We start from the raw sequence: 27,629 nt of genomic DNA on the forward strand, positions 1-27,629 counted from the left end.
TAATCCTCAAATATATATCTAAATAAAAGTTCTCTATATTATGGTAGTTATGTCTGTATTTTCATTACATGAAAGTGTAATTCCTAACAGAATGTCTGACAGTGCTGCCAACTTAAAAATTCACAGTACTTAACTTCAGCCACCCCCACCTCCTGCAAAGTGGAGACTAGATGTATGAATAAAATTAAGTGCAAGAAAACAACAAGTCTTAAAAAGCACTAGTCAAAAAACTAAGAAAAATTATAAAAATAAAACTTTGTCTCAAATGTCAATTCCCCCTTGATAAACACCAAAACTTATCCAAGAAATGCCTTCTGTCTACTTTTGCTGCGTGATACTTTTATAGCCTTCTGGTCTATTCAGCACTTGTGTATTTTCTCCTTAGGAAACCTTTATTATATCATATTATTTACCTTCCTGCTATGATGGAAGAAGCTTACAAGTAAGGAGACTAGATCCTAATTTAAACACTATCACTAAGTGACCCTATATCCCAGACTACCAAGAACTGTCCCCACTTGTCTCTGCTGTCCCAATATAATCATCTCAAAGGTATCTCAGGCTGAAGAGAAATTATAATAAGCACACTACTAACTAGCCATGTGAGCTTGAGCAAGTCACAAAACTTCTTTGGAACTCAGTTTCTTCTTTGGCCAAATGAGAATAACCTCTATGCTACAGTTTGTGATTGTAGGAGGTAACATAAGTGAAAGACATGGAAAGTTCTATATAAACCCGTTATTGTTAACAAGAACACAAGAGAGATCCAAATGCATTTTAAGAAAGAGGAGCTCGCACTGTTACCCTTTACCTTGCTTTGTATGACTTCAAAAGTCTTAAAAGATATCATGAAAAGTCATTTAACTTTGTTGGGTCTTGCTTCTTGAACTATAAAATAAAATGGATACACTAGACGATCCCTATAGTCCTCTTCAACATTAGAAATGTTATTATCATAATTACTCTAATCAACTTTCTCCAATTATCATAAACATATCATTTATGTGGTATCCATCAAACAGGCTACCCCCTGAATTTATAGATCTCTGTACCTCAATCACAGTCATAAATCCAACTTGCAAGCTTATTTGGATGGACAGCATGATTTTTTTATTTTCATTTTTAAATAATTTGCCCATTTTTTAAAATAAGACTTCACATAAAAATTCTCATTTCTGTTTTCTCTTTTAAAAAGCTAGCTTATCCAGCATCTTGGGGCAATAATCTGGTAGGAGCTGGGTAACAGCTGTCCCTTTAAAAACTGCATGTAAGGTCCCACTTACCAGAGTCCTCATCTAGTTTGCTCCACAAATTTGTTACCTGCCTACGTGGTGTAGAGAGTTGAGTTTGCTCCCCAGATATACAAATGGCCACTCACATCTATTTACATAACTAAACCTGTTACTTTCTATCCCTACATATGTTTCCCCAATAGGCTACTCATTTATCAATGAAATTTAGACTATGAAATGCCATGTTGGTTGCTTATTCAAAAGGACTACAAGAATTCTTATCCCTACACTATTTTTTTATTTAGATGCATAAAAGTAATAAAACATAGAAATTTAAGGTTTCAACTAGGATTTGGAAGTTGGATTCCATTTAATTTTGTAATTTATTTATTTCCTAATGCCTGACATGGCTTCAAGTCATTTAAAAATTTTTAAATTTTACCAACTTAAAAATGGGAGAACAAGTGAGGTAATGTCTAAGTCTGGGAAGAATCATAAAATAATACTTAGCTGTGTCTAATGAAGAATGTATTATGTAGCAAAATCTGAAAACTCATTAAGTTTACTAACCTATTTAAGAAAATTATCAAGTTGAAAAGTTCTGTAGATGCTGCCACACAAAGAAAAAAAATTAACAATATACTAAAAAGAATTGATATAGGTATGTGTACATCTATGTTCATATTCACAACAGTGAAAAGGTAGAAGCAACACAAGCATCTATTAATGGATGAGTGCATAAACAAAATGTGGCATAGGCATACAACAGAATATTATTCAGCCTTAGAAAGTAAGGAAATTCTGATGTATGCCACAACCTGGATGAACCTTGAAGAATTATGCTAAATGAAATAAGTCAGTCACAAAAAGGCAAATACTGTATAACTCCACTTAGATATCTACAGTAGTCAAATTCAGAGACACAGAAAGTAGAATGATGGTTTCAGGAACTGGGGGGAGGGAGAAATGGGGATTTTTTTGTTTAATTGGTACAGATTTTCAGTTTTTCAAAATGAAAAGTGTTCTGGAGATTGGTTATACAACAATGTGAATGCACTTAACATTACTGAGTTGTACGTTTAAAATGGTTCATTGAGATGGCAAAATTTTGTTATGTGTATTTTACCTCAATTTAGATATTTTAAAAATACACACATGGATGTTAAAAAAAAAAAGTATATACCTATAAAAAGGGGTGAAAAAAAAGAGATAAAAAAGGTGAAAAAGATAATAAATCGTTTCAAAATCTGAAAGAAAGAAAGAAAGAAAGAAAGAAAGAAAGAAAGAAAGAAAGAAAGAAAGAAAGAAAGAAAAAGAAAGATAAAAACGCCAATCAAATGTAAAATCACATTGTAGCAAACAATGGTAAAATTCCATAGGACAGGGAAGCACCTCTGGAAATAGCTGAGTAAGAACCTCCCAAAACCTGCTCCTCCATAAAAGCATAAAAGCTTTCCTACCAAAAATTGCCAAAAATCAACTTTTTCAAAATTATGGAAATTAACAAAAGGCTTACAAAATTACAATGACAATTTAGTCATGAGAAATGGATGAATCTCAGTAAGAATACTGAGTTTTGTGGGATTTTAATTTACCCTGTTTCTATCACTCTATCCCTAGCATCACAGTACCCTTGAAAACCAGCATCTTTGCAGCCACAATGACTGAGAAAACCAGTATTCTAATGGTCCCTGAGAAAGCAAAATGGGTTTGGAGTTCTCTCAAAAAGGCCCTCTACCAGAGAACTGTCATTATTTGAACTGGCAGTTATCTGGAAAAGCCCCATTCTCAGGGCTTGTGTTTGTCGGACCTAACTCAGAGATCACTCAATGAGAAAAACTCTAACCCCTCAGCATTTGTTGAAAACAATTTTTTAACAATGAAAATGCCTGGGGCAGTAATACCAGTGGGGGGTGGGGGGAGAATTTGGGGAATGAGATGTCCATACAAGGATTTGCAAAGCTCTGACATATTCCTTGGGCTCTAGAAGGCCACATGCATATGCAGCACTATGCACATGCACAATAAATACCTGAGACAACCCTAATCTTTCACTTCTGGCTGACATTGAGCCTCTGTGCCTGCAGCATTGAAGGCTATGGCTGAGTTGTCAATGGCATGGCTGATTGTCGAAGGTGTGCCCCGACATGCACCTGGAGCTTCTCTGCACAGACCGAAAGACTTATTCATTCCAGGCATTTAAAGAAATTTCTGTCAAATCATTAGCTGACCACTAAGGTAACCAAGCAGAGGCTTCAGTAGCCACATGTGACAACAAAAATGCAGACTTTACAGAATTTATTTAGAAAAGTCTGTAAACAAACAAATAACAACAGAGAGCAAAAACACCAAACCCTGGGGAGAGAAGGAAATCTCATTTTTAGAGTTGCCATGAAATATCTGAAATGTCTCCTTGCCAACAAAAACTTGCAATACACACACAAATAAATAGGAAGTATGGTCCATACATAGGAAATAAAGTAGTAAATCAAAACATGTCCCCAAAAAAGCCAGATGGGGGATATAGACAAAGATATAAATATGCTATTATAAATATGTTCAAATTATTAAAGGAAACCATGTCTAAAGAACTAAAGGAAAATATAAAAACAATATTTCACCAGATAATATCAATACAGAGACAGAAATTATTTTTAAAAACACAGATTAAAAAATTCTGGTGTTGAGGGGCACCTGGCTGGCTCAGTTGGTGGAGCATGTGACTCTTGATCTCAGGGTCATGAGTTTGAGCCCCACATTGGGTGTAGAGATTACTTAAATAAATATATAAATCTTAAAAAAAAAATTCTTGTGTTGAAATATACAATACCTGAAATGGAAAATTCACTAGAGGTGTGTTCAATACCAAATCTGAATAGGCAGAAGAAAGAATCAGTGAACTTGAAGATATGTCAATTGAGATTATCCAATCTTAGAAACAAAAAAAAGAATGAAGAAAAATTAAGAGAGCCTCAGAGACCTATAGAACAACAAATATTGTATCAATACATGCATACAGGGAGTCCCAGAAGAAAAGAAAAGGGACAGAAAGAATAATGAGATAATGGCCAAAAACATTTGATGAAAACATTAATCTACACATCCAAGAAGCTCAACAAACTCAAGGTAGGATAAACCGAAAAGAATTCCCACCAAGACACATCAGAGTCAAAATGTCAAAAGACAGACAGAAACTTAAACACAGCAGGAAAGTCTCATCACATAAAAGGGATGCTCAACAACATTAACGGTTGATTTCACATCAGACACTATGAAGGCCAGAGGGAAGTGGAACAACATATTCAAAGCAGTCTAATAAAAAGGTAGAACAAGGCTCCTACATCCAACAAAATTATCCTTCAAAAATGAAGGAGAAATTAAGACATTCTCATTTAAGCAAAAGTTGATAGAATCTGTCACTACCAAATCTGTCCTTCAAGATATACTAAAGTTAGTCCTTGAGGCTGAAATGAAAAACACCAAACATTAACTCTAAGACATAGGGGAATTGGCAAAGCTAACTACACAGTTAAATATAAAAGACAGTATAAATGCATTTTTATAACCTTTTCTATTATCTGATTTAAAAACAACTGCATAGGCAATAATTATAAAAGTGCAGTGATAGGCTTACAATACATAAAGCAAGGAATGGAGCTATACTGAAGTAAAATTTTTGTATACTTCTGAAATTCATCTTAACTAGATCATTTTAAATTTAAAAGTTTACTGTAATCCCCACAGCAAACACTAAGAATATAACTCAAAAAATATCATAACAATATTATCAAGAATGATAAAGACCTATGAAAATCCTCTTCTCCAGAAAAGCAACATGGGAATTAAAATGGCACACTAGGAAATAGATATTTAAGACAAGGCAAGGCAGTAATGGAAAAACTGAAGCATAAAGAAGACCTGAGGCATACAGAAAACAAATAGCAAAAAGTTAGACATTATCCACCTTATTATCAGTAATTAACATTAAATGAAATAAATTAAACATTCCAGTCACTCTAGCTAAACACTAATCAAAAGGCAGAGACTGGCATAATATATTTTTTAATTGATCCAACTATTTGCTGTCTAAAAGAGATACTTTAGATTCAGAGATACAAATAAGATGAAAGTAAAAGGATGGAAAAAGATATGCCATGCAAAGAGCAACTAAAGAAAGAGTTGGATTGGCAATACTAATATCAGACAAAATAGACTTTAAGACAAAAATTGTTACTAGAGATTAAAAAGTATATTTTTTAATGATAAAAGAGTCAATTCAAAAGGAAGACATAATAATTATAAACATGTATGTTCCCAAGAACAGGGCTGCAAAACACGTAAGTATAAACTGACAGAGTTGAAGAAAGAAAAACAATTCAACAGTAGTTGGAGATAGCAAGACTCTATTTTTCATAGCTTATATAACAATTAGAAGATACATACATACAAGGATAAATATGACAGCAAAAGCACAAGAATGAAAAAAAACAACTGGACTTCATTAATATTAGAAATGATTGTGCTTCAAATGACACTATCAAGAAAGTAAAAAGATAATCCACAAAATAAGAAAAATATTTTCAAGTCATAGCTCATAAAGGTCTAGGATCCAGAATATAAAAAGAATTCATACAACACAAAAGTTTAAAAATCAGCAATGAATTTGAATAGACATGTCTCCAAAGAATGGAATTGGTTGCCCAACTTTGTAAATATACTAAAGCTCAGTGAAATTCTACACTTACAATGGTGAATTTCATGGTATGTAGATTATATCTGAAGAAGGCTATCATTTTTTTAAATCAGTGAGGAAAATGGATACCAACAGAATGACTTTCCAAGATAAAAAATAAATTATATTTTGTCTTACAATCATTTCAGGTCAACAAACATTCACTAACCCAGACTATGCTAAATGCTGGGATGTGAAGATAAATAATAAACAGTCCTGACCCTTGAGGAACTTAGTTTTTAACAAAAAAAAACATAATAATAAATCTTTGGAAAGAATTTCGATTCCTTCCCCTAGTTTTCACTTTCAAAATGTATAAAATGCTAATTTTACCATGACAAACTTTAATTGGAAATCCAATTCCAGCAAACTTGAAATATTAGCAGACACCCAAATCAACAACCAGATGCTAAAGAAAAATTAACTCAAATTCTATCTCCAGTTGCACTTCTCTCCCAGCACAAGAAGGTCCAAGTTGTGGTCCCGCCTCCCAGCCCATGTTGTAGTGTACTATCCCAGCTTGAGTGTCCCAAGAAATTTGCACGTCTCCATTTCCTCACCCTTGTCCCAACCCCCTTTCAGATTTTACAGGACCTAAATTTTATTCCTTTAGGGCCCCAACTCCTTCTTTCAAATACCATTAGTTACTAAGGTTCTCCAGATATATATTTGGTCAAGTCATCAACACAAATGCAGCTCCCTTCTTTTATGTCTTCTATTTCTTTTACTTACTAAAGATCCAAAATGGTCCCTACTAAGACCAGAACACCACTACCTGTGTTTGGTGCCCTGCACTCCAAGACCCTGGCATTGATGCTATCTCATATGTTCTGTTGCTCCAGAACAAGAGTTGTAAAACAGATGCAGGCAGCATATAAATTTTGTTTGGCCTGTGCTCTTCTGAAAACATTTTAATTACCACTCAAGAGATGTTTTACATACAAACTTACAATTTTTAGCTTCATTTGGAAAATGTGAAGATTTGGCCATGTTGGACCCAAATTTCCATGTGACAACAACTAAGTGAGCTGAGTGGCATCCCTTCTTTTCCCTTGGACGAAGAATGCCTTCCACGGCCCTCACCACTCCACAAGGTTTCCATGCACAGCACATCCCACTGGTTTTATCTGTGACCTGTTGGCTCTGGAGGCATTAAAGTTTAAGATGAATCCAAGCCCAGAGCGTCAGAAATTGTTTCTAGAGAATAAAGGTAAAACATCTTCCTTTATTTTCAGTTTTAGGTTGCATGGCCATGTTTTTCTGCCTTTGCCAAGCTCTCCTAGTTTCTCACTCCACCAACTGCTTCAAATTCCTGTCATTATCATGTCTGACACGTAAGTATCACCCACTTAAATTACTCCAAGACACTCCTACAGAGGCATCTTCTGGCCTGGAAGCTCCAATGCAGGATAATTTCAGGCCACCCTGCAGAAAGCACTGAGGATCTCATCCAAAGACTGAGGAAATCTTCATTTCCAGACTTACTTCTCTTTGACAATAAATGCTCCTCCTAAATTTCTGAATTCTGGTAAGTTAAAGCAATGCTTCTCAAACTTTACTGTGCATAGTACTACACAGCTGGGGATCTTGTTAAAGTGCAGATTCTGGTTCAGTAGGTCTGGTGCAGGACCTGAGATTCTGCATTTCTAACAAGTCCAGGTGATGTTGATGCTGCTGGTCTGTGGATTACCCTTTGAAGAGCAAGGAGTTAGAAGATGTATAAAGGAAGAAGGAGGTTTCTGAGATTAGAATTATATGAATGACTTAACCCCCGAGACATGACTTTCTGCCATTTGAACACTACAAAATGTTAATTATTTAGTATCTGTGCCAACTTAACATCTGATTTATATAAATAACAGTCTTTATGGTCTGTGAGAAACAGGTGGTTCTTTCCACCATTAGGCATCGATGACTGTATATTCACTCCACGATTGATACTGAGCATTATACAGAGGGGTCAGCAACCAAGTTTCCATATATTTAGAGTGCTTAAAACCTAGTTGGCAAAAAGGCTAATAGGAAACAAAACAACTAGTACAACATCTAAAGCAAAAGATAAGAGGTGCCTGAGTGGCTCAGTTGGTTGAGCATCTGACTTTTGATTCCAGGGTCATGAGTTCAAGCCCCACGTTGGGCTCCATGCTGGGGGTAGAGCCTACTTGAAATAAATAAAAAATAAATAAATAACTATTTAAAAATAATAATAAATAAAACAAAGATTATGAAGATACTGACTGCTATAAAACAGTGGTTCATAAGAGGGTGGCATATTAGCATCTGGAGGGGAAGATGACAAACCAAACACTTCCCTCTATCCCCCCCCAGATTATGATACTGATTTTGCCCACCCTTATTGTCAATCACTGACAAAGGAAGCTATCTATACTTCTAGGAATGCCATATTCTTCAGAAGGCTAACACGGGGAAACTACTGTTTTCAGATTGTACACAGAAGCACAATGGAGCTACGAGGCCTGGAAGGGTAAGTGCAATTGGTGGGCATTCCAGGTGGGACACGCTTCCTATAGTAAAAGTACTGAGGGAAAGATGAGTCTGGGGTATTTATGGGATGGAAAGAAGACCTGCCTAATAAGAGTAAACCAGAGTGAGTACTCCCCTCACCACCCCCCATTCTGAGTAAAGGAAGCACAGAAAGGATCTCCTAAGAACTTGATGACCACCTGTTAAGAACACTTAAGAGATATTCCTTCACAGGAAAGCTGAACTAGTTTGTCTCTCGGGTCCTTTCCAATTTTTCCTCAGTTGAAGAAACAAAATTTCAATTTTCCTCTCATACATATCTCTAACCTGAGTAACCTGCTGTTGAACATGGGAAATGACCAAAGAGAATATGACTGTGTAAATGCCCCTATAAACTTATGAAAACAATAGTCTAAATGGCTGCATCAGGTAAATTTCTCCCGCTGCCCAGCATCCCCAGTTCTTCAAAACTGTTCTCATAGGTCTTACTTTCAACCCGTGTCATCAGTTACCTCTGTGACTCTTCTCTGAACCCCATTCAAATGATCCTCATTCCTCTCACACAGGCAAGTGCTGAGGTACACTTCTGGTCTTCCCTGACTACTCCGTCCAAAGGAAGCCTCAGTTACACTCCATGTTCTATCAATATCCCCCTCTACAAAGCACTGACCACACTTCCAACTATACTTTTTTCACTTTTTTACTTAGGAAATATTTCAAATATGTATTCAGAAGTTCACATAGTTCAGAAGTATAATAGCAGCCCATATACCACCACCCAGATTTAACAAATATAAACATTTCTGCATCCAGATTTAACAAATATAAACATTTCTGCCACATTTGCTTTGCAATTATATATTTATTTGTTTAACATATCCTGGTTGCCGGTTTCCTTCTAGATTCTCTGTTGGACCTGGGCAGGGCCATGTCTAATTACTAACCTCTTTTCTACCTATCACTTAGCATACAGCACAAACACTGAGAGCTCATATACAGCTCTCAATGTTTGTGCAACGAATAATGCATGAATGGCTTCTGTCCTTGAAGTAAATAATGGTAATCAATATAGAAAAGTTATTAGACAAAACGCAAAGACTCCTTAAGTTCAAAAAAAAAAACGGAAACGAATCTTTATTGAAAAATGAGGGTCCAAATGTAAATGTGTGCTCCAACTGGACCCTACACATTAGAGTGGGCTAGCTGAGCAAGAAGCAGAGGCCCTCCCTTAGAGGCCCTCATCCCTCCTGCCCTGGGTAGCCCATGTACCTGCCTAATGACATGGAGATACAGGAAATGAGCTCAGGAAGTCTCTTCTAGTTTAAAGATGCCAACTTAAAGATGGAAAGAACAAAGGAAAAGAGTTAAGACAGGAGGGAAGATGAGAGGGAACGAGGGAGGAAGGCCTATGCACAGAGAATCCAAGACCACTGGAGATCCTTTCTTTTTCTAGGTTAGGTCAGGGGCAATATAGATCATGTCCTGAAAACTTCTGAGTATCAAGTCCATTTGTCTGGAATGAAGTCAAGCCTAAGGCAAAAATATATAAAAGGTCATGTCCAATTGTTAGATTTCTCCACCTCCGTCTACCTGTACCCCACGCCGCCCAGTATCTTAATCAAAATCCTAAAAGCCTAGGTTCCTCCCGGCATGGTTCTCCACATGCTCTCAAATACCACAGATACACTTGTACCCTCTCCCCATCAAAATTAGTGGGTCTAAGTTCTATTTCTTTGTGCTCTTACTCTCTCAGTGGGTCACAAAGAGGAAATGTGGTTATTATTTAAAGGACTGTCCATTACCGAAAATATAACCTTCTTAAAACTCATTATGGTCAATGTGGATCTCCAACTTTGTCTAATGAAAAAATTTTAGTCCTAAGATTGTGGCAGATTGTTCTATTTGTTAACAATTCTTCCTTCCCTCCCTGTCGTTGACATCGCTCACTGTGGGCAGAGCATATTACTGAGGTATGCCACTTGCTATAAGAGAAATGGTTTCTCATCAGCATCACGACAAAAACATTTCTCTTATTCCACAGATAAAATATTGTATGTGTACCTTTCCTCTAAACAGCTAGCCTAGGTCAGCATGGAGAAGCAGTCTTATACTCCCTGCCTGTCACTTTGCACAGCACACTCATATACGCAGGGGATGCAATTTGGCTGTACCCAGTTTTTGTTCTTTCTTTTAGTATTTCCTCAAGATCAGAAGGCACTACATCTGCTCTGTGAATGGAGTAGCATGCAGACTGGCTTCTAGGTACAACTCCTTTTCTTTATGAAGCTCTCACCTTCTTATATGAACATGAAAACGAGTGCTCTGTAAGTCCTGCCCCTGGAGCAACGTTTCCAGTCTCAGTAATGACAGCCAAAAGAAAAATCTCCTCTCTTTTAGCACAAGTTTTCAGCGATAAATGAACAAAGCATCATCAAGCGCTCTTCCCGGAACAAATGCCAAGAGCTGATTCATTCTCTGCATGACCTCAGTGGTTTCATCCAACCATAAAGTGAAATATCTCCTAGTATGTACTTGATAGTAATCACTCTTCCACACGCTACTCCACTGCTCTTAGGCAACAAACAGCCAACCGTGTCATTTGACAAAGGAATTCTGTCAATAACTTCTGGTTTCTCTTTGAGGACAATATCTGTCTTTAGCTATCCGGCCGATTTTGCAAGTGTCTCTTCAATAATATGACTCATTCTTACTTTTACTACACGAGTCCTTTAATGATGCTGCTAGAGTGCTCTCGTCTCTTACCTACCTCTAGCAATATAATATGTTAATTTTGTAATGGAAAGCATTATTGCGTGCTTGCCCTGGAAAACGTCAATGTATAACAGAGAAGCCACTGTGCTTTGTTTGAAAATGACACCAAAACATCCATGGCTTCATGCCACTATTGGACAGTTTCATAACAGGCAACGACAGGGAATGAGGAACGAATGGATGGCAAACCCAAGAAAAAAAAACAGTTTTAAGCAAGTCATCATCATACTTCCATTAGCACTTTTCAATTCCAGTTACTGTTTTGAACTCCTCACTCTCACGGATTCCCTTGTTTTTATACATACAGATTTCACATTTTATATTTGCAGTGGGATTGAGTTCTCTAAGTATGTTTAGGACATTTTCACACTTCGCAGAACCACTTTTGAACCACTGATCTGTTTTTGCAAAATGGGGATACAATTTAAGAGTAGCGACAACCAAATATATGCTATTTTAACAAACAAGAAGCAAATGACACAAAAAGTTTATTAACCAAGATGAAGTGCACTATTTATGAAATGTACGCCATATTGACCAGTGCAGGCTTCAGAGCACAAAGACGACTTTTTAAATATTATAAGGAGTTTTAAGAACATAATGGGATTTCACCTGAAATTGTAATCACTCTTGTATCTTAAGGTCCTATGCTCTGCCCCTCCTATGCCACTTTTCTGATTTCATTTCCAGCTCTCCTCAGCCGCCCCACCCCATCCGTGCTGGTCTTCTTGCTAATCTTTATCACACATTTCAGGCTTTCACACGGGCTCTTCCCCGTGCCCAGAACATTCCCCCTCAGGTATGTGCACCTCCTTCAAAGTCTTGGCTTAAGGTTAAGGTCTTTTTCTCCATGAAGGCTACTCAACTACCTTGACCCTGTTCTACGGTCCCTTTGTTCCAAAGTATGTACTTCCTCCTAGCATATTATTTTTCATTTTTTTTTACTTATTACTTATTCATTTTTTTTACTCTCTTTATCTGTCTCCCATCCACCCCTCCACCCCAAAATAATGAAAACTTCACAAGGGTAGGGATCTTTTGTTTTATTCATTGGTACATCCTCAGCATCTAGATCAGATACTGACTTCTGAAAGGTGCCCAACAGTAGTTGAATGAATGAATGAATGAATGAATGAATGAAATTTTTTCATTGCTTTTCCTTTCTAACCACCAAACTGTCTGCAGATCTTTGAGAACTAAACAGAAAACGAGCACCGTCACAGGTTTTTAAACAAGAATTATACTAACAGGTTAGTATTCGAACTACACAAGGTCAGGAGATGACTTAAAGTTTAGAGAGGCTGGATGCAGAGAGTTTAGTTTTAAAGTCAGCCCATGAAAGAGCTTATGAAGGCCACAATTTTCCAAATAACTAAGCATTCTTTAGTGGTTTATTTCAATTCCACAGGACACATATCTATAGATAAATGATCAGTGTTCACGTAAACGTATACACATACACATATACGCATGCACACACATAAACATATACGCTGAGCAAATAGAAGACACTAAAGATATTTTTCCATCATATGGGTATTGTTCATATAAAAGCTAATGACTTGGGTCCTACTTAAGATGGCCATACATCATTGTTTTCCTGGGACAGTCCCAGCTTATACCTGTTGATCCAGTGCCCCTTCCAGTTATTATTCCCTCTTACTCTCAAATATGTCCTTGTCTGGACAGAAGAATTACCTGTCACCCTACTTATAAAGGAGATACAGAAATTCCTTCCTATTCAGGCATGCTGACCTCAGTTTTGAGGATCTTAATGGAGTGGGTATGCAAAAGGTGACAACCATAATTAACTATAACACCTATTGGCCAGCACTGCAAGTGAACTATTTCAAACAGCCAATTCTTCAGCAAAATCATACAACAACTGTTGCAGAAGTGGATGCCACAAGCTCCAAATATCTAGCTTTGGAACCCAAACCCCTACCAGGTCACCTGCACAATCTCAAACCCCTATGAGAATTTTCGCATGGTGAGGCAGCACACCAAGGTCTTCTCTGTAAGCCCTCCATATGAAAAGCTGAGACCCAAACCCAAGACTGGTGTCAGAAGAGAAGATTGAAAACAAAGGTTCTTCTATTATGCTGTGGCCCAGAGAGCTTGGAAACTAGAAGAATGTTGAGTCACGTCTTCACAACAGCACTTGTGTTCTGAACTCTCAGTAAATATCCCCAAACTGGACCAAACACCAAATCTTGAAATTTGCATTCACATTTGCAAGAGCCATGCATCCGCCAGGTCTACAAACAGGTTTTGTCAAAGCTCTTCTCCCAAGTCCCAGGAGCTACCCCACTTCCTGTCAGCCCGCGGTAAACGGGCAAGTGTAACTCTTCTCACTCTTGAAGACAATAATAACACAGGCTTAGAGCCATAGTAGACACTTAACAACTTAAGGATAAAAATATTTATTTCCTATATGTGTAAACAGATGGCAAGCAATCAATGACCTCATTCTTCGATCTTCTATCTTCCTATTTTTTTCTCTATGTATTTTCTGGTTTAATTTTTTTTAACCTTTCTTATCTTTACATATAACAAATAAAAGACAAAATGAAGCAAGACTCAAAATCTGAAGAGAGGAGGGCGTAGTAAAGAAAAGTCAAGGTTCCTTAACATCTAGGATGACTGTATAATTTATCAGCCAAACCAGGGCACTTCTAAACGTGAAAAGGGATGCTTTTGATAACTAACATAGGTCAGTAGGAATAAGCTGGGACCACTGTAGACAAACTAGGAGTTCTGGTCACTCTCCTAATTTCTTATTTATATTCCCATACAAAAGACATCCTGTGTGTAAAGAAGTAACCTCGGCCTGTGTTGGATCCACCGAACTTCAAATATAGCCTTCTCTCTTTCAGGGCAGGCCTGGCTTCTGACAATGAAACTAGAAATGTTTTCACGCCATGCTGCCATTCCCTATCCAACACACCATGCAAAACTGGTTCCATTTTTACCCAAGAAAATAAGCCACACACGAGAATGTGGATCCAGGCCAGGCCCATAGCAAGCCCCAGACCTGGAGCCTTGGGTTTCTCTTAAAGCAACACTTCACAAGAGAGACAGCAACCTGGGGAGAGGGTACATAGATCCAGCCACAGATTTAACAAGTATTTCGAATGTTAGATCTTTCGATGCTAGGGCACCCACTGAAACTGGACACAGCCCAAAAGCCACCTCTGCTGCAAAATGCATTCACCCAAAAGGTTATACCATCTGTCCTCAATTACAGGTAACAACTTTAGTTTCTTTGTCTTTTGCTGAGATCAGGGGTGAAAAGGGCTTTGAAAAGAATAAGAAACCATGTTTTTCTCTCAAGATCACATTGCCCAAGTTAAACAGAGCTAATGCTTACTTTTATTCCATACTTCTTATTCAGAGGGGTCAAATATCGCTCATGTTCTTCATCAAATCTCATCCTGTGGCTGGTGAATATTAATTTACTGGGATATCTTCCCTCACAATCACCGAGGGAAGACCAATTTTGCAATCTACAGCACATAAAGAACCTATAATGGTGGTTGGAGCAGAAAAGCTCCAGCTGGCTTATCTCAAATGCTCAGAATGACTTTGATTCTTCACGGACTCCACAGTCATTCATAAAGATTCACTGCCAAAGGCTGCCCAATGTTGTGACAGAGGCAATGGTAAAGCAAATGTCTTAGGCTAAGTAATTACAGAAGTTGATTCTATCCATAGCTGAGAGTCTGGGGGCAAGTGCTAGAAGTTAGGGAATCACCTGTCATAGAGATGGTGGAAGAATTCATGCAGATTGGACCAAAGTCCTTCCAGCTAAGAGACACTATGAGTCCAAGGGGTCATTTGTTGAAATGAACAAGACCTAAGAAAGTTATGACTCTTTTCTCCCCATAAGTGGTAGGATAATCTTAAATTCAAAGACATTTTTGCTAAGAAAACTGTCTAAACTGCTTCACATGATTACAAATGAGACCAAAATGTGCCAAACAAATAATCAAAACAAACAGCTTAATGATGACTTTTTAAATGTTCAAAGAAAGAAGAAATTAACTGGTTTAGGAGATCGGATGGTAAGGTTATGTCTCCTTTGGGAGATCAAAATGATGTCTTCCCACCCCCCACCCCACCCTACCCCTCTTCCAAACAGTGAAGTGGATAGTTTCTGAAAGATACAATGACCCTTTATGCCTGGCTTCTCTTGTCTGCTAGGGATGCCATCTGTCTCCCACACTAAACAATCCCTGCAGGAATCTTCTGATGACCAAACAGATTAGCAAACTCCAGATTTTCACACCATTAATAATATCCCCATCCAGATTAGGCCTCTTGCTTTAATAATGCCAACGATAAGCCTAATAACTGATCCTTCTGTTTATAGGGACTGTGTGTCATTTTAAAGATAACCTCTCAGAACATACAGAGCCATCTGTTGGGGGGGGAGGATGTGGGGGAAGCTCTCTCTGGGCAACGAAGAAAAGAACCCTTGAGGGAACAGAAGAAATAATAAAACAAAAATCATACTTGTAAGACAAACGCATACATGAAATTTCACCAGGTCTAATAGAGGACGCTAATTACATTAAAATCTTTTTCTTCTAAAAGCCAAAGTACAGAAAGGTGTTCAAGAAAAGACAAGTTTCACACTTTGACAAAGGTGTACATACAGCGAAAATTCAGAGTTTGCTTGACTCTGGGGCAGTGACCGCAGAAACAGACCAGGAAGGCGTAAAGCCTCCCAGAAGTTTGCCTACCGTCCACCTCTATCTATGATGATCGCCGATGCTTGCCTTCTGGAACTTTAATATCGATCCCTTGTAACTCTGTGAGCTCTCTGTCTTGTCTCCAAAGACTTCCAACTCTAAAAGAAAGAAACGTGCCTGTAAAGATGTTCCTAAAGTTGATAATTATCAAGGAAAACCACTTGAGCACTGCAAAGGGAGGAAAAGACAGGCAGGCAAGAGCCAACCTCTGCAGTCGCACGTCCTCGGAAACGTCTACGTCTAAATCTGCAGCCCCAGTTTCCTCCAGGCCCCAAGCCCCAGCAGAGGATGTTCACTATACATTCCTAACCAAAAAGAAATGAAGCCCCCTCTCCCTCAAGTGATGCTCAAATGGACCCAAAAGTCTCAGCTCCCTGGGGTAATCAAAACACGAAACACGTCCCGGTGCCTCTCACCAGCATTTCAGGGCAGCGGAAGCCGAAATGTCAAATGAATGACCGCGCCGGAGCGCGAGGAAGGAAAACAAAGCCACCTCCCGCGGTCCCGTACCTGCGGCGCGAGGGCCGGGCGCGGGCCACGCACTCACCTGGGGCTCGGCGCCGCCGCAGCCGCCGCGGGCTGCGGGTGGGAACGGGGCCGCGGGGCGGGAGGGCGCCCCCGCAGTCGACCCGACCCGGGGCCCCGGCGCCCTCCGGCCGGTCCGCGCACGCCGCGGGGAAAGCAGGCGGCCGGGGGCGCCGCCGCGCGTCGCATGCAGCTCCCGGCTGCGGCGGCCGCTGCCAAGGGTACCAGGGGACCCTGCGCTGCCGCCCCCGACCCCGCGACCCGAGGCGGCGACGGGAGAGACGCGGCGCAGGAGCAGAGCGCTCTCGGCGCGCCCCTCAGCGACTCTTCCCGCCGCCCTCCGCAGCGGGCTGGGTCTCCGCTCGCCTTTGTGCTGGCATCTTCCTTCGTTCCCAGCGACACTCGGAGCTCCTCCGTCGGCTCCGCGCAGCCGCCCACCCCCGGGTTACGCCGCGCCCCCCGCGCGACCCGCCGATTGTGTCGAGTCAGCACCAGCCGCGGCGGGGACGCGCGAAGCCATGTCTCCAGCCCGCGCTCGAGAGGGCGGCCGGGGGTCCGGGCGCCGCGGGTAGGTTTACTGCCGAGCTCCGCGGCCCCAGCGGGGCGCGGCGCGTCCCCGAGCGACTCCGCGGCGTTCGGCTCCCTGGCGCTCGCTCTCCTGGTGTCGCCCGCGAGCAGCGCGCCGGCCCGCCGGCGTCTCCCCTTTCGCCGCTCCCCGCCGCGTCGCCCGGCCTCCCTCCCGCCGCCACCTTCCTCCTGCCCGGCTGGCCCGGGCGCCCGCCCCAACCAGCCCCTGCGCTTCGGCCCTGGGAGAGCGCAGGGCCGGCCCGCTCACCTCTGGCGCCGCCGGCGCCCCTCCCGCTAGACGCCTGGGCAGCATCTGCCCGCACCTTCCTGCGGGGCACTTGGCTGGGGGCTTCCTGCACGTCGGGGACCGGGGAAAGGGAGGCGGGGGACTGGGGGAAGGACGGGAGAGACAGCCAGACCTTGGCCAGCTGGACCTCTTGAGGAAGGTGCGGGAGAGTGGGGCGGGTGCTATTGGGCGGAGGACGAATCCCGAGCTGCTCTCCTGCGACGCCGAAGGACATGAGGGTTCTGAGAGGCGCCGTGGAGGAAGGAGGAGACCCTCTGAGGTCATGCAGGCAGGATTCTTCCTAAATCCTACTGAAAAACTGAATGGAGGAGTGTCATGCCTCGGTTTCCCCAACTGCAAGGGCAAGACGGTAATACTTATGTCACCTATACGGGGTGTGGTCACAATTAAAAATGGATTATTGGAAGCGCTCCGAGCTACTTTGCCTAAAGAGGGCACTAAATTAAAAATTACTGTATTAATACTTTCAGCTTTCTATTTACTTCTTCTGTAGCATCTTCATTGACTCAGTCCCACTTAGGGGAAAGACTGAAAAAGCCGAAATGTAAGGCTATTGCCCCCTATGCATGGTATCTATCCAGATGTGGGAAAAAAAGATGTACTTGATTTCACGGGTTAACAACTATAGCCCTGTGGAAGAAGCTCCCAAACATTGCCCCCTCCCCCCAAATAATGGATATCCATTATTTTGGAATTTTATGTGCTTTCTCTATTATCCATCTCTCCCCCTTCTCTATTAACGGGAATTATATTTTCCTTTGGGAACTACCCCTCCCCCTTGCCCAGAAGTCTTTATGGTTCAGGATCATGACACCTCCCATTCTCACTTCTCAGAACTGACCAATCATCATATTCCAGACCATAGTAATTGGTTCTGGGATGGGTATGTTGGTCCCCGAACGCCATCTGGGGCTTTTGCTGAATCAGTTCAGAAAAAAGCAGCTCTTTTAACTAGGATAACTAATAAGCCCCAAAAACAAGTACCACCACTTGAAGAAAGCCAACTTCAAGGGAAGGAAAGCTGAGGGAGAGAGGATGATGTCTTTTGAGCCTCAGGAGGCAAATTTGTCTGTACCCCTGATGCCAATAAATCCCCTTACTCTTAATTTCCTTAGATCAGTTTCACTTGTGTTCTGTCCCTGTCATTAAAAAAAGCCCTGACTCATTATTCCCAGAGATCTATCCATTGCCAAGCTATTCCACAGAACTGATGAACCCCCCAGCACATGGCAAAAAAAAAAAAAAAAGTCCTATTTTTGTTCCTACTGGAAGAATCAGGAACCTAAGAGATCCCACATGATGTTCTCTTTCTACAACTTGCTCTAGACCCAGCAACCCCACACCTGCAAACCCTTACCCTCCTGTATTGATTAACAACTATGTTACAATCTTGCCTTAAACAAAAAAGCATAAAAATAAATAACACTAAGATCATTATTGCTGTCCTTACATTTAAAAAAAAAAACTTGTTTTTTTCCCTTACCTAAAAACCAGCCCCATCTATCTTTAAAATTTTTTAGATGTCAAGCATAAAACCTGAGGCTAAGGCATCAAATAAGATTAATAGCAAAGTCATCCTAGAATCTCAGATTTCCAAAAGTGTGTAAAGGTTAGGTTCTTTCACGCTGTACTCCCCATCACCCATCACCACCAATACCTAATTTGGGTCTCCACTTCACAGGATCCAGGGCAGGTTCTCACCTAGCCTTGCCTTGAACCATTCCCATAAAGAAAACTCATATTTCACTTGCTGGTCAATTCTATGTTGAAACTGACCTAACACTAGAAAATGATTCCTAATATTGAGTCATCATACTTTTCCCCTCACAGCACTCCACGTACAGAAGAGAGACTTGTGGACCACTTGAATTGTGTCTTCCAAGATCTTCACATGGCCCTTAGATGCTTATTATCTGACACTGTCCTAACTCTTCACCATACTAGGTTACCTCCTTACTAAGGAAATGCTCAAGTTTATGTACACTCCCCCTGAAGTGTAATGTCCAAAGCTGAACCCAAAGGCAGATTCCAAGAAACTTAAACTCCAAGCCCCTTCTAACACCACAGGAGGGGTCCAAGAAGTATGTTCACATGGCTTTATATTTCTGTAAGGCTTTGGAAGTAAAATATTTTAATCTCGAGACGACTGTGTCTTTTCATCTAACTTCCTTTCTGTCATAATTTTCTTCTATCTGGAAACATCAAAGTGGTTGTGGGCATTTTGGGGATCTGGCTAAGGGGAAGTTGAGTTTGTTAAATGGAATAAATATGTGGGGTCTCTGGGCATTACAGCCCATAGTTAAAGTGACATTTATTCCAGCTGCTTGAATCTGCTTGAATCCAGATCCATCTGGATCACCAGGTGTTGTGACAATAAGGTGGAGGGCCAGACACCTTATCAGCTAATGAATGTGTCCCTCAGGATCCAGCACAGAAGTATACAGGTAATGGGGTAGACAATATTTAAAATACATGGATCCAGAACAAGAATATGGAGGGGCGCCTGGGTGGCTCAGTCGGTTAAGCGTTGCCTTTGGCTCAGGTCATGATACCAGGGTCCTGGGATCGAGCCCCACATCGGGCTCCCTGCTCAGGGGGAAAGCCTGCTTCTCCCTTTCTCTCTGCCTGCCACTCCCCCTGCTTGTGCTTTCTCTGTCACTCACTCTCTCTTTCTCTCAAATAAAATAAATTTTTAAAAAATTGATATTAAAAAGAATATGGAAAATCCCTCCACATTATATGGGAAAGAAATTTTTCCATATTTGACAACAATCTTAAAAATGTATATGGCTTTTCCAGTAATGACTGGAAAGAAACTCTTCTAAACTATCAATAATAAAAACACATTTCAGTCAACTATGCTAATGGAAAGACTGAGATATCTATTAATGCCGTAGAACAAAATGTGACAGAATCCTTTTTACATGAAGAAGAAAACGGAGAGTACGCAAAGTGTAGGAAAAAGTATTATAAAATGTATTAGACAATTATTTTCAAATCATGGTATTTTTTATATTTTTTATATTTTTTTATATTTTTATATTTTTTATATTTTTATATTTGATGATGTCTGATGAAATCCACTTGTGAATGGATTTTGACTTAAAATCTGTTGTGATTTTTTAGTTCTAAATACTGTTGTGTACTTATACATTGTTTTCTTAAAAAGGCTCTGAACTGTGTAATCTTCAGACTCCAAAAAACATGGATCTATCCCCTATTGAACCTGATACTCTAAATGAGGCCTCATCAGTATAGCAGCATTCATGGAGTGGGAGATTCCAACAGATATGACTAAGTACAATAATGCTTTGAGAAGTCCATTTCTGTCATATTTCATCAATCAACCATTATAAGGAAATGAATAGCTAATTACAGCTGGGGAGTTGGGGAATAACTAAAGGATGCCCATTTGAATGCCAAAATATAACAAATATATTACAACTTTTCTATAATTTTAAAGAAAGTATACCAGACCTAACTGATTCATTATTTTCATAGTGGCTATGATTCATTTACTATGCTGTCATTCAGTGATGCCCTCAGGTGCTAGGTAGGTATAACATGTTTTTGCCTCTACAACAATAGCCTTAGATTATTACAGTTTTTCTTGTAGTGGTGGTACTTAAAAAATAACTTTCTTCTTAGAACCCCATATTTTTCCTACCTATCACCTTTTCTTTTATTGACAATCTTATCTCATTCTAAGTTCCTGCTTACGGCCTATTATGGAATCTATAGACTAGATATATATTCTTATTAGAACTTTGTCTAGAATGGATTGTGGGAGGGAGGAGGGTCAGTGAATAATGTACATGAGCTTTAGTGCATACATTTTGTGGCATCTATTTTGGTTGCTTGAAATCCTTTCACATTTTCTTCTAATTTCTTACCCATTACCAATGGTGAAAAACTCTGGATTGTCCCTTACATATATTCCTTATGTAAATATTTAATAACCACTTAATGTGAGCCAGGCATTCTTCTAAGTGTTGAGGATACAAAAGTGAGGGGAATAGATAAAAATCCCTGCCTTTGTAAAGCTTATATTTTCATAGGATAGGGAAGGAGAGGTCAAATAATAAGGTCTGGCAAAAAGTGTGAGTGTTTACAATGTCCATATATTCCTCTACATTTTCCATTCTATTTTGCATTTAGGATAGCCATGTGATCACTGCTGGCAAATAGAATTTAAGCAACAATCTTGGTGTCACTTCTGGCTCTGGAGATTAAGAATCCAATGTGACTTCTCTCATTCTCTTCACCTTCACTGAAACCACAGAGCCCATATGTTGCAGTGGTATCATCCCAAGATGGAAGGAGCCTGGATCCCTGCACCATCACTTGGAGGAAAGCTGACTAACTAACATAAGACTGTGATGTAATCAAGAAATAAAATGTTACAATAAGTAGATATGGGTTTATTTGTTACATCAGTCAGGATTAATGATCCTGACTACAATGGAAATTGGTAACTTAAAATAGGGTATTGCTATAATTAAAACCTAAAATATGTGTCATTTACTCAGGAGTTTGGTAGCAAGCAGCAAGGAAACTAATATTGGAAGCTAGAAAGATGGTTATAATAATATGCAGTGGTAAAACAATAAAATGTTGCTATGATAACTTATAATTTATCTTGTGCCACTAAGTCAACAGCTCTAAGGAAAGTGATTGGAAGAATCAACTAGTCAGTGATGGAAAATATTAGTTGGTACTGAATGGGAAAAGATACCCACAAATTGTATATCCAATAAGGGGTTAACACCCCAAATATATGAAGAACTCATACAACTCAATAACAAAAGCAAAAATTAACAAATCTGATTAAAAAATAGACAGAGGACCTGAATAGACATTTCTCCAAAAAAGGCGCACTGACGGTAAACAGACTTATGAAAAGATGTTCAACATCACTATTGGGGAAATACAAATCAAAACCACAATGAGATATCACCTCACATCTGCCAGAATGGCTATTATATAAAGAAATAACTGTTGGTAGGGGTTGTGGAGAAAAGGGAACACTCATGCATTGTTGGTGGGAAGGTAGATTGGTGCAGCCACTGTGGAAAACAATATGAAGATTCTTCAAAAAATTAAAAAATCAATCTACATATGATCCAACAATTCCACTTCTGGGTATCTATCCAAAGATAGAAATGAAAACACTAATTCAAAAAGATATATGCACCCCTGTATTCATTGCAACATTATTTATAATAGCTGAGATATGGAAGCAACCTAAGTATCCATCAATGGATGAATGATTAAAAATGATGTACATGCACGCAATGAAATATCACTCAGCCATAAAAAAGAATGAAATCTTGCCATTTGTGACAATATGGATGAACTTTGAGGATATCATGCTAAGTGAAAAAAGTCTGACAGAAAAAGACAAATATCACATGATTTCACTTATATGTGGAATCTAAAAACCAAACCAAAACAACACCCAGACTCATAAATACAGGGAACAGATTTGTGGTTGCCAGAGGGTGGGGAGTTGGGGGGTGGAGATACGCAGAATGGGTGAAGGCGATCAAGAAGTACAAACTTCCAGTTACAAAATAAATAAGTCATGGGCATGTAATGTACAGCATGGGGAATATTGTCAATAATATTGTATTAACTTTATATGGTGACAGATAATAACTACACTTATGATGATCATTTCACAATGTATATAAATGTTGAATCACTGTGTTATACACCGAAACTAATATTGTATATCAATTATATCACAATATAAAAAAAGAAACTACTGGTAGCATATGACAAAGTATCACAATAAATAGATGAGGTAGGAAATAAGTCACCGGTTTTCAAAAATTTATAAATGAGAGTAGAGAAAGTCTGGACATTTGGGTCTTTGCAGAGGTAAAAAGGCTGACTGCTTTTAGATCCCAAGCAGTAAAAATGGGGTTTGTAAAGACTGTGAGAGACAAAAGCTCAGTAAAACTCAGCCATGGAAAAGATCAAATCTGAGGGTGTGGTCAGATAGCTTCAGGGTTATCATTCAGTTGGGAGAAGTTTAAAACTTATGTTTCAAAAAACGCTTTGGGTGTAGTTACTAGCACATGCAACTGATTGGGGGAAAAAATCACAAATCAGTTTATTTCAGACAAAATTGTATTACCAAAGAAACTATGAGCCCAGAAAAAAAAATTATTTGTCCATTCACGACTTAACATAACTTTCCATGTGCAAGAAGCAGACTTTGAATGCTGTACACCCTTCCCAAGGAGATCCCACATAACATTCCTCATTTCTTTTTTTTTTTTTAAGATTTTATGTATTCATTTGGGAGGAAGAGAGAGAGAATGAGTAGAGGGGAGGGGCAGAGGGAGAAGCAGACTCCCTGCTGAGCAGGGAGCCCTATGTGGGGCTCGATCCTAGGACCCCAGGATCACGACCTGAGCTGAAAGCAGATGCTTCACCAACTGGGCCACCCAGGCGCCCCAACATTCCTCATTTCATACATGGCCAGGCAAGATAATGGGGAAGGAAGAACCTCACAGAGGTGGAAGGGGAAAGGATGAGAGTAGAGAGAAACAATGGACAAAGAAGATCCTCTCTGAGGGCAAAACCAGAATTTAATCAGGCACCTTGCCAAACCGCCAGGCCTGGGGTACATCACAATACCTACCCACAGGATTTCAGCATTACTCTACAAAAGACTGCTGTGTATCTTTGCATTCTTTTCTTTTCCAAATGTAGTATTTTTTATAGGTGTGCATCATTATGTATTGGACTTCATAGGAAGCAGATATCTTGTCCTATGAGGTCATAAGTTGTTACTATACCATAAAGCACCACTGGACTTGACAGAGGATGATACATCAATCAAGGATCTTGAATTTAGAACTAGAAAAAAATGACAAATTGTTTTCCTTAGGGAGAAAATGAGTGTTTTTTTTAAATACAGGAATAGATTAGTTTTCTATTATTGTGTAACCAATTACCACTAATTCAGTAGCTTAACACATAACACATGATTTCATAGTCTCTGTGGGTGGAAAATGTGGGCACAGCTCAGTTGGGACCTCTGCTCAGGTCTCACAAGACTTCAGTCAAGGTGGGGCGCCTGGGTGGCTCAGTTGGTTAAGCGACTGCCTTCGGCTCAGGTCATGATCCTGGAGTCCCGGGATCGAGTCCCGCATCGGGTTCCCTGCTCAGCAGGGAGTCTGCTTCTCCCTCTGACCCTCTTCCCTCTCGTGCTCTCTCTCTATCTCATTCTCTCTCTCAAATAAATAAATAAATAAATAATCTATTAAAAAAAAAATTTTTAAAGACTTCAGTCAAGGTGTCTGCCTACTGTATTCACATCTGAAGCCTTGACTAGGGAAAAAATCCACTCTCTCGGTGTGTTGGCTGAATCCAACTCCTTATCATTCTAGAACTTAATGGCATCTTGTCTCTTCTAAGCCAGTAGGAGAATCTCTTTCCAGTCTTCTAAGACAGTCTTATATAACATAACCAGGAGAGTAACATTTTATCACTTTTGCCATATTTTATTGGTTAGAAGCGAGTCACAGATCTCACCCACACTCAAGGAAAGGGATTTTATAAGGACATGACTCACTGGGGGACTTAGCTTATTGTCTGTCCTTCTAAAAGTGGAACAACTGGATAATTGGTGAACAGAAGCCAAATATATGGGTTTTTACCAATTACTATGTGCCCCTCTATTTCTCCCAAACTGCTTTATGGTGAAGTGGCCAGGTGACTGGTTCTAGCCAGTGAAATGTGAGTACAATGTGGGTCATTTCTAGATTGATGCAACTGCCCTTTGGTTGGTGTCAGGGCAGCCTGTGAGACAATCTCCTTAGTAAACCTTCAATATAAAATGAAGAAGATTCTGGGAAGATAGTGGAGTAGAAGCACCAGGAATCTGTTCCCCGCTTAGACAACAATTGCACTCTCAGAATCTGTCTGATGTAACTATTTTAGAACTCTGGGGTCTGCTGAAGGCTTGCAACTTCCAGGGGAATACTTGTATGGTAAACTGTGGCTACTTTTAGTCAATTTCAGCTCTCATTACAGTAGCAGCTTCCCATCCCTCACCCCTGGCCACATGGCAGGCAGTCCTGCACATGCTCCTAGAGCAACTTGCACACAGCTTTGGGGAACCAGGGTGGACAAAAAGGACCCTGTCCTCCAGATGGCTGGGATCTGTGCTCTGCTCCCTAATGGCTGCCTCTGATCACAGAGGTGCAAAGGAGCAAGTAACCATTCTTGTTGCACCTATAACCCCTTTGATGCTAAACCCTCCCCCTCTGGCCGAAGTGATTGCCAGTGAATTTAAAGACCTGGCACCCTCTCCCCGCCTTTATTTTTCACTTTTTTACCCTTTTGGGAGCCAGACATTAAAGATTAAGGCTTTCAAAAGTTACTGTAGATACAGGGAAAATTTGAAACTGACCATACATTCCCTGAGGAAGGATCAGATTAAGTTTACAACGCAGGCTGATCCTTAGCACAGAGATAGCCTACAACAACTGAAAAAGAATAATAGCAGAAAACAGCAAAACCCTGGGGAAAGGGGAGAAACTGATTTACAGAGTTACCACATTATTAGATAGGACAATGGAAATTATTGAGTTTGAGGAACAGAAAGAAGCAAGATTTAAAACTGTGAACAGAGCCTAAAGAGTCAGTAGAACACCCTCAAGCAGAACATGGGAGTCTTAGAAGGGGGGAGAAAGAAAGGGACAGAGAGAATGTTTGAAGAAATAATGGCTGAAAAATTCCCAAATTTGATGAAAAACATATAAATATCCAAGAAGCTCTACAAACTCCAAGCAAGATCAACTCAAAGAGACCCGTTATAATCAAAGTATCAAAAAAAATCTTGATGCTTGAGAGCATCAAGAGAGAAGCAAATCATCACATACAAGGGATCCTCAGATGAATCTAAGATTATCAGCAGATTTCAATTTCTCATCAGAAACTTCAGAGGCCAGTAGATAGTAGGCTGATGTATTCAAAGTGCTAAAAGGAAAAAAAAATGTCAACCCAGAATCCTGTCTGGCAAAACTGTCCTTCAAGGGTGAGGAAGAAATTAAGACATTCCTGGATAAAAAAAATAAAATAAAAAATAATAAAAAATTGAGGGAGTCTGTGACCTCTAGCCCTGCCCTGCAAGAAATGCTCAAAGGACTCCTGCAAGGTGAAATGAAAGGACACTAGACAGTAACTTTGAGCTTTCAGAGAAATAAATATCTCAATAAAGATAAATACATGGGTAATTATATAAGCTGGTATTATTGTAACAATGGTTTGTTACTGCACTTTGTTTTCCCCATGATTTAAAAGATTAATGCATTTAAAGAAAAAGACGTTAATGTAAAAGTTAGTATTACTGTAATTTTGGTTTGTAACTCCAAATCTTGTTTCCTATATAATTTAAGAGACCAATGCATTTAAAAGAACTATTAATTTACGTTTTGGGGCACACATGTATAAAGATATAATTCTGTGACTCTATGATTCCACTTACATGAGGTACTTAGGGCAGTCAAAATCATGAAGACAGAAAATTTGGGTAGAAAGGAGAATGGGAAGTTTTTGTTTAATGGATATAGAGTTTCAGTTTTACAAGATGAAAGAGTTATGGGTATGGGAGGTGCTGATGGTCACAAAACAATGTGCATGTATTTAATACTGCAAAACTGTAGGGGCACCTGGGTGGCTCAGCTGTTAAGCATCTGCCTTCGGCTCAGATCGGGATCCCAGGGTCCTGGGATCAAGCCCCGCATCGGGCTCCCTTCTTGGCAGGAAGCCTGCTTCTCCCTCTCCCCCTGCTTGTGTTTCCTCTCTCGCTGTGTCTGTAATCTTTAAAAAAAAATACGGCAAAACTGTATACTTAAAAAGGTTAAGATGGTAAATTTTATGTTATGTGTGTTTTACCACAATACAAATAAATGAATAAATGAAACAAACTGAAACAAGTGTCCCTGCCCTAACATATCCACCCTCTTGGGGCCAAAGCCTGGGGAGGACATACATTTTGAGACACACATCTGTCACACCATGGGCCTCTTCTATCCCTGTCAGTCACCTTCCCCCATGACCTGCTGGAACTGGAAGAAACGTCCTTTGACTTTCCTTTCCTGTCTACTTGGGACTTCCTTTGGCTAAAAATGAGCCTTCAGGCTGCCCAATGTCTTCATACCAATGTGCTCCTTCCCAAACCCAGCCTCATTGCTAAGCCTTAATGAGGCCAGGATGAGGGCAATAAAATCAGCTTA

The 27,629-nt window shown here is 40.0% G+C and overlaps 2 protein-coding genes across 6 annotated transcripts in view; one reads left to right on the plus strand and one right to left on the minus strand.

Annotated features, from left to right (window-relative positions):
* HECW2 (HECT, C2 and WW domain containing E3 ubiquitin protein ligase 2) overlaps positions 1-17,800 on the minus strand; it is a 353,828-nt gene extending 336,028 nt beyond the window's left edge. For 3 of the 5 annotated variants that reach the window (XR_003519441.2, XM_027591370.2, XM_027591366.2), the window contains exon 1: positions 17,335-17,800. The gene's annotated coding sequence lies outside the window, so the exon portion shown is untranslated. Of the gene's footprint in view, positions 1-15,965; positions 16,073-16,521; positions 16,563-17,334 lie in introns of those variants that run through there. The other 2 variants (XM_027591367.2, XM_027591369.2) reach the window with 2 other exon arrangements.
* On the plus strand, positions 15,192-21,964 carry LOC113920322 (translation initiation factor IF-2-like). Its single transcript, XM_027590657.2, has 5 exons — positions 15,192-15,284; positions 15,817-15,939; positions 16,454-17,067; positions 19,694-19,817; positions 21,532-21,964. Exons 1-5 carry the CDS (start codon positions 15,192-15,194, stop codon positions 21,559-21,561), a joined length of 984 nt encoding a protein of 327 aa, XP_027446458.2. The 3' UTR covers positions 21,562-21,964.
* The last annotated feature ends 5,665 nt before the right edge of the window (positions 21,965-27,629 follow it).

The sequence above is a fragment of the Zalophus californianus genome, chromosome 3, assembly GCF_009762305.2.
Source record: "Zalophus californianus isolate mZalCal1 chromosome 3, mZalCal1.pri.v2, whole genome shotgun sequence".
In the NCBI taxonomy this organism is placed as follows: Eukaryota; Metazoa; Chordata; class Mammalia; order Carnivora; family Otariidae; genus Zalophus; species Zalophus californianus.

Coding starts and splice junctions, on each gene's coding strand:
- LOC113920322 (XM_027590657.2), top strand. CDS start 15,192: ATGTGCCAAACAAATAATCAAAACAAACAGCTTAATGATGACTTTTTA. Junction 15,940..16,453: donor CAGAAACAGACCAGGAAGGC/GTAAAGCCTCCC, acceptor AGCGCGAGGAAG/GAAAACAAAGCCACCTCCCG. Junction 19,818..21,531: donor TCCAGCACAGAAGTATACAG/GTAATGGGGTAG, acceptor TTTTGCATTTAG/GATAGCCATGTGATCACTGC.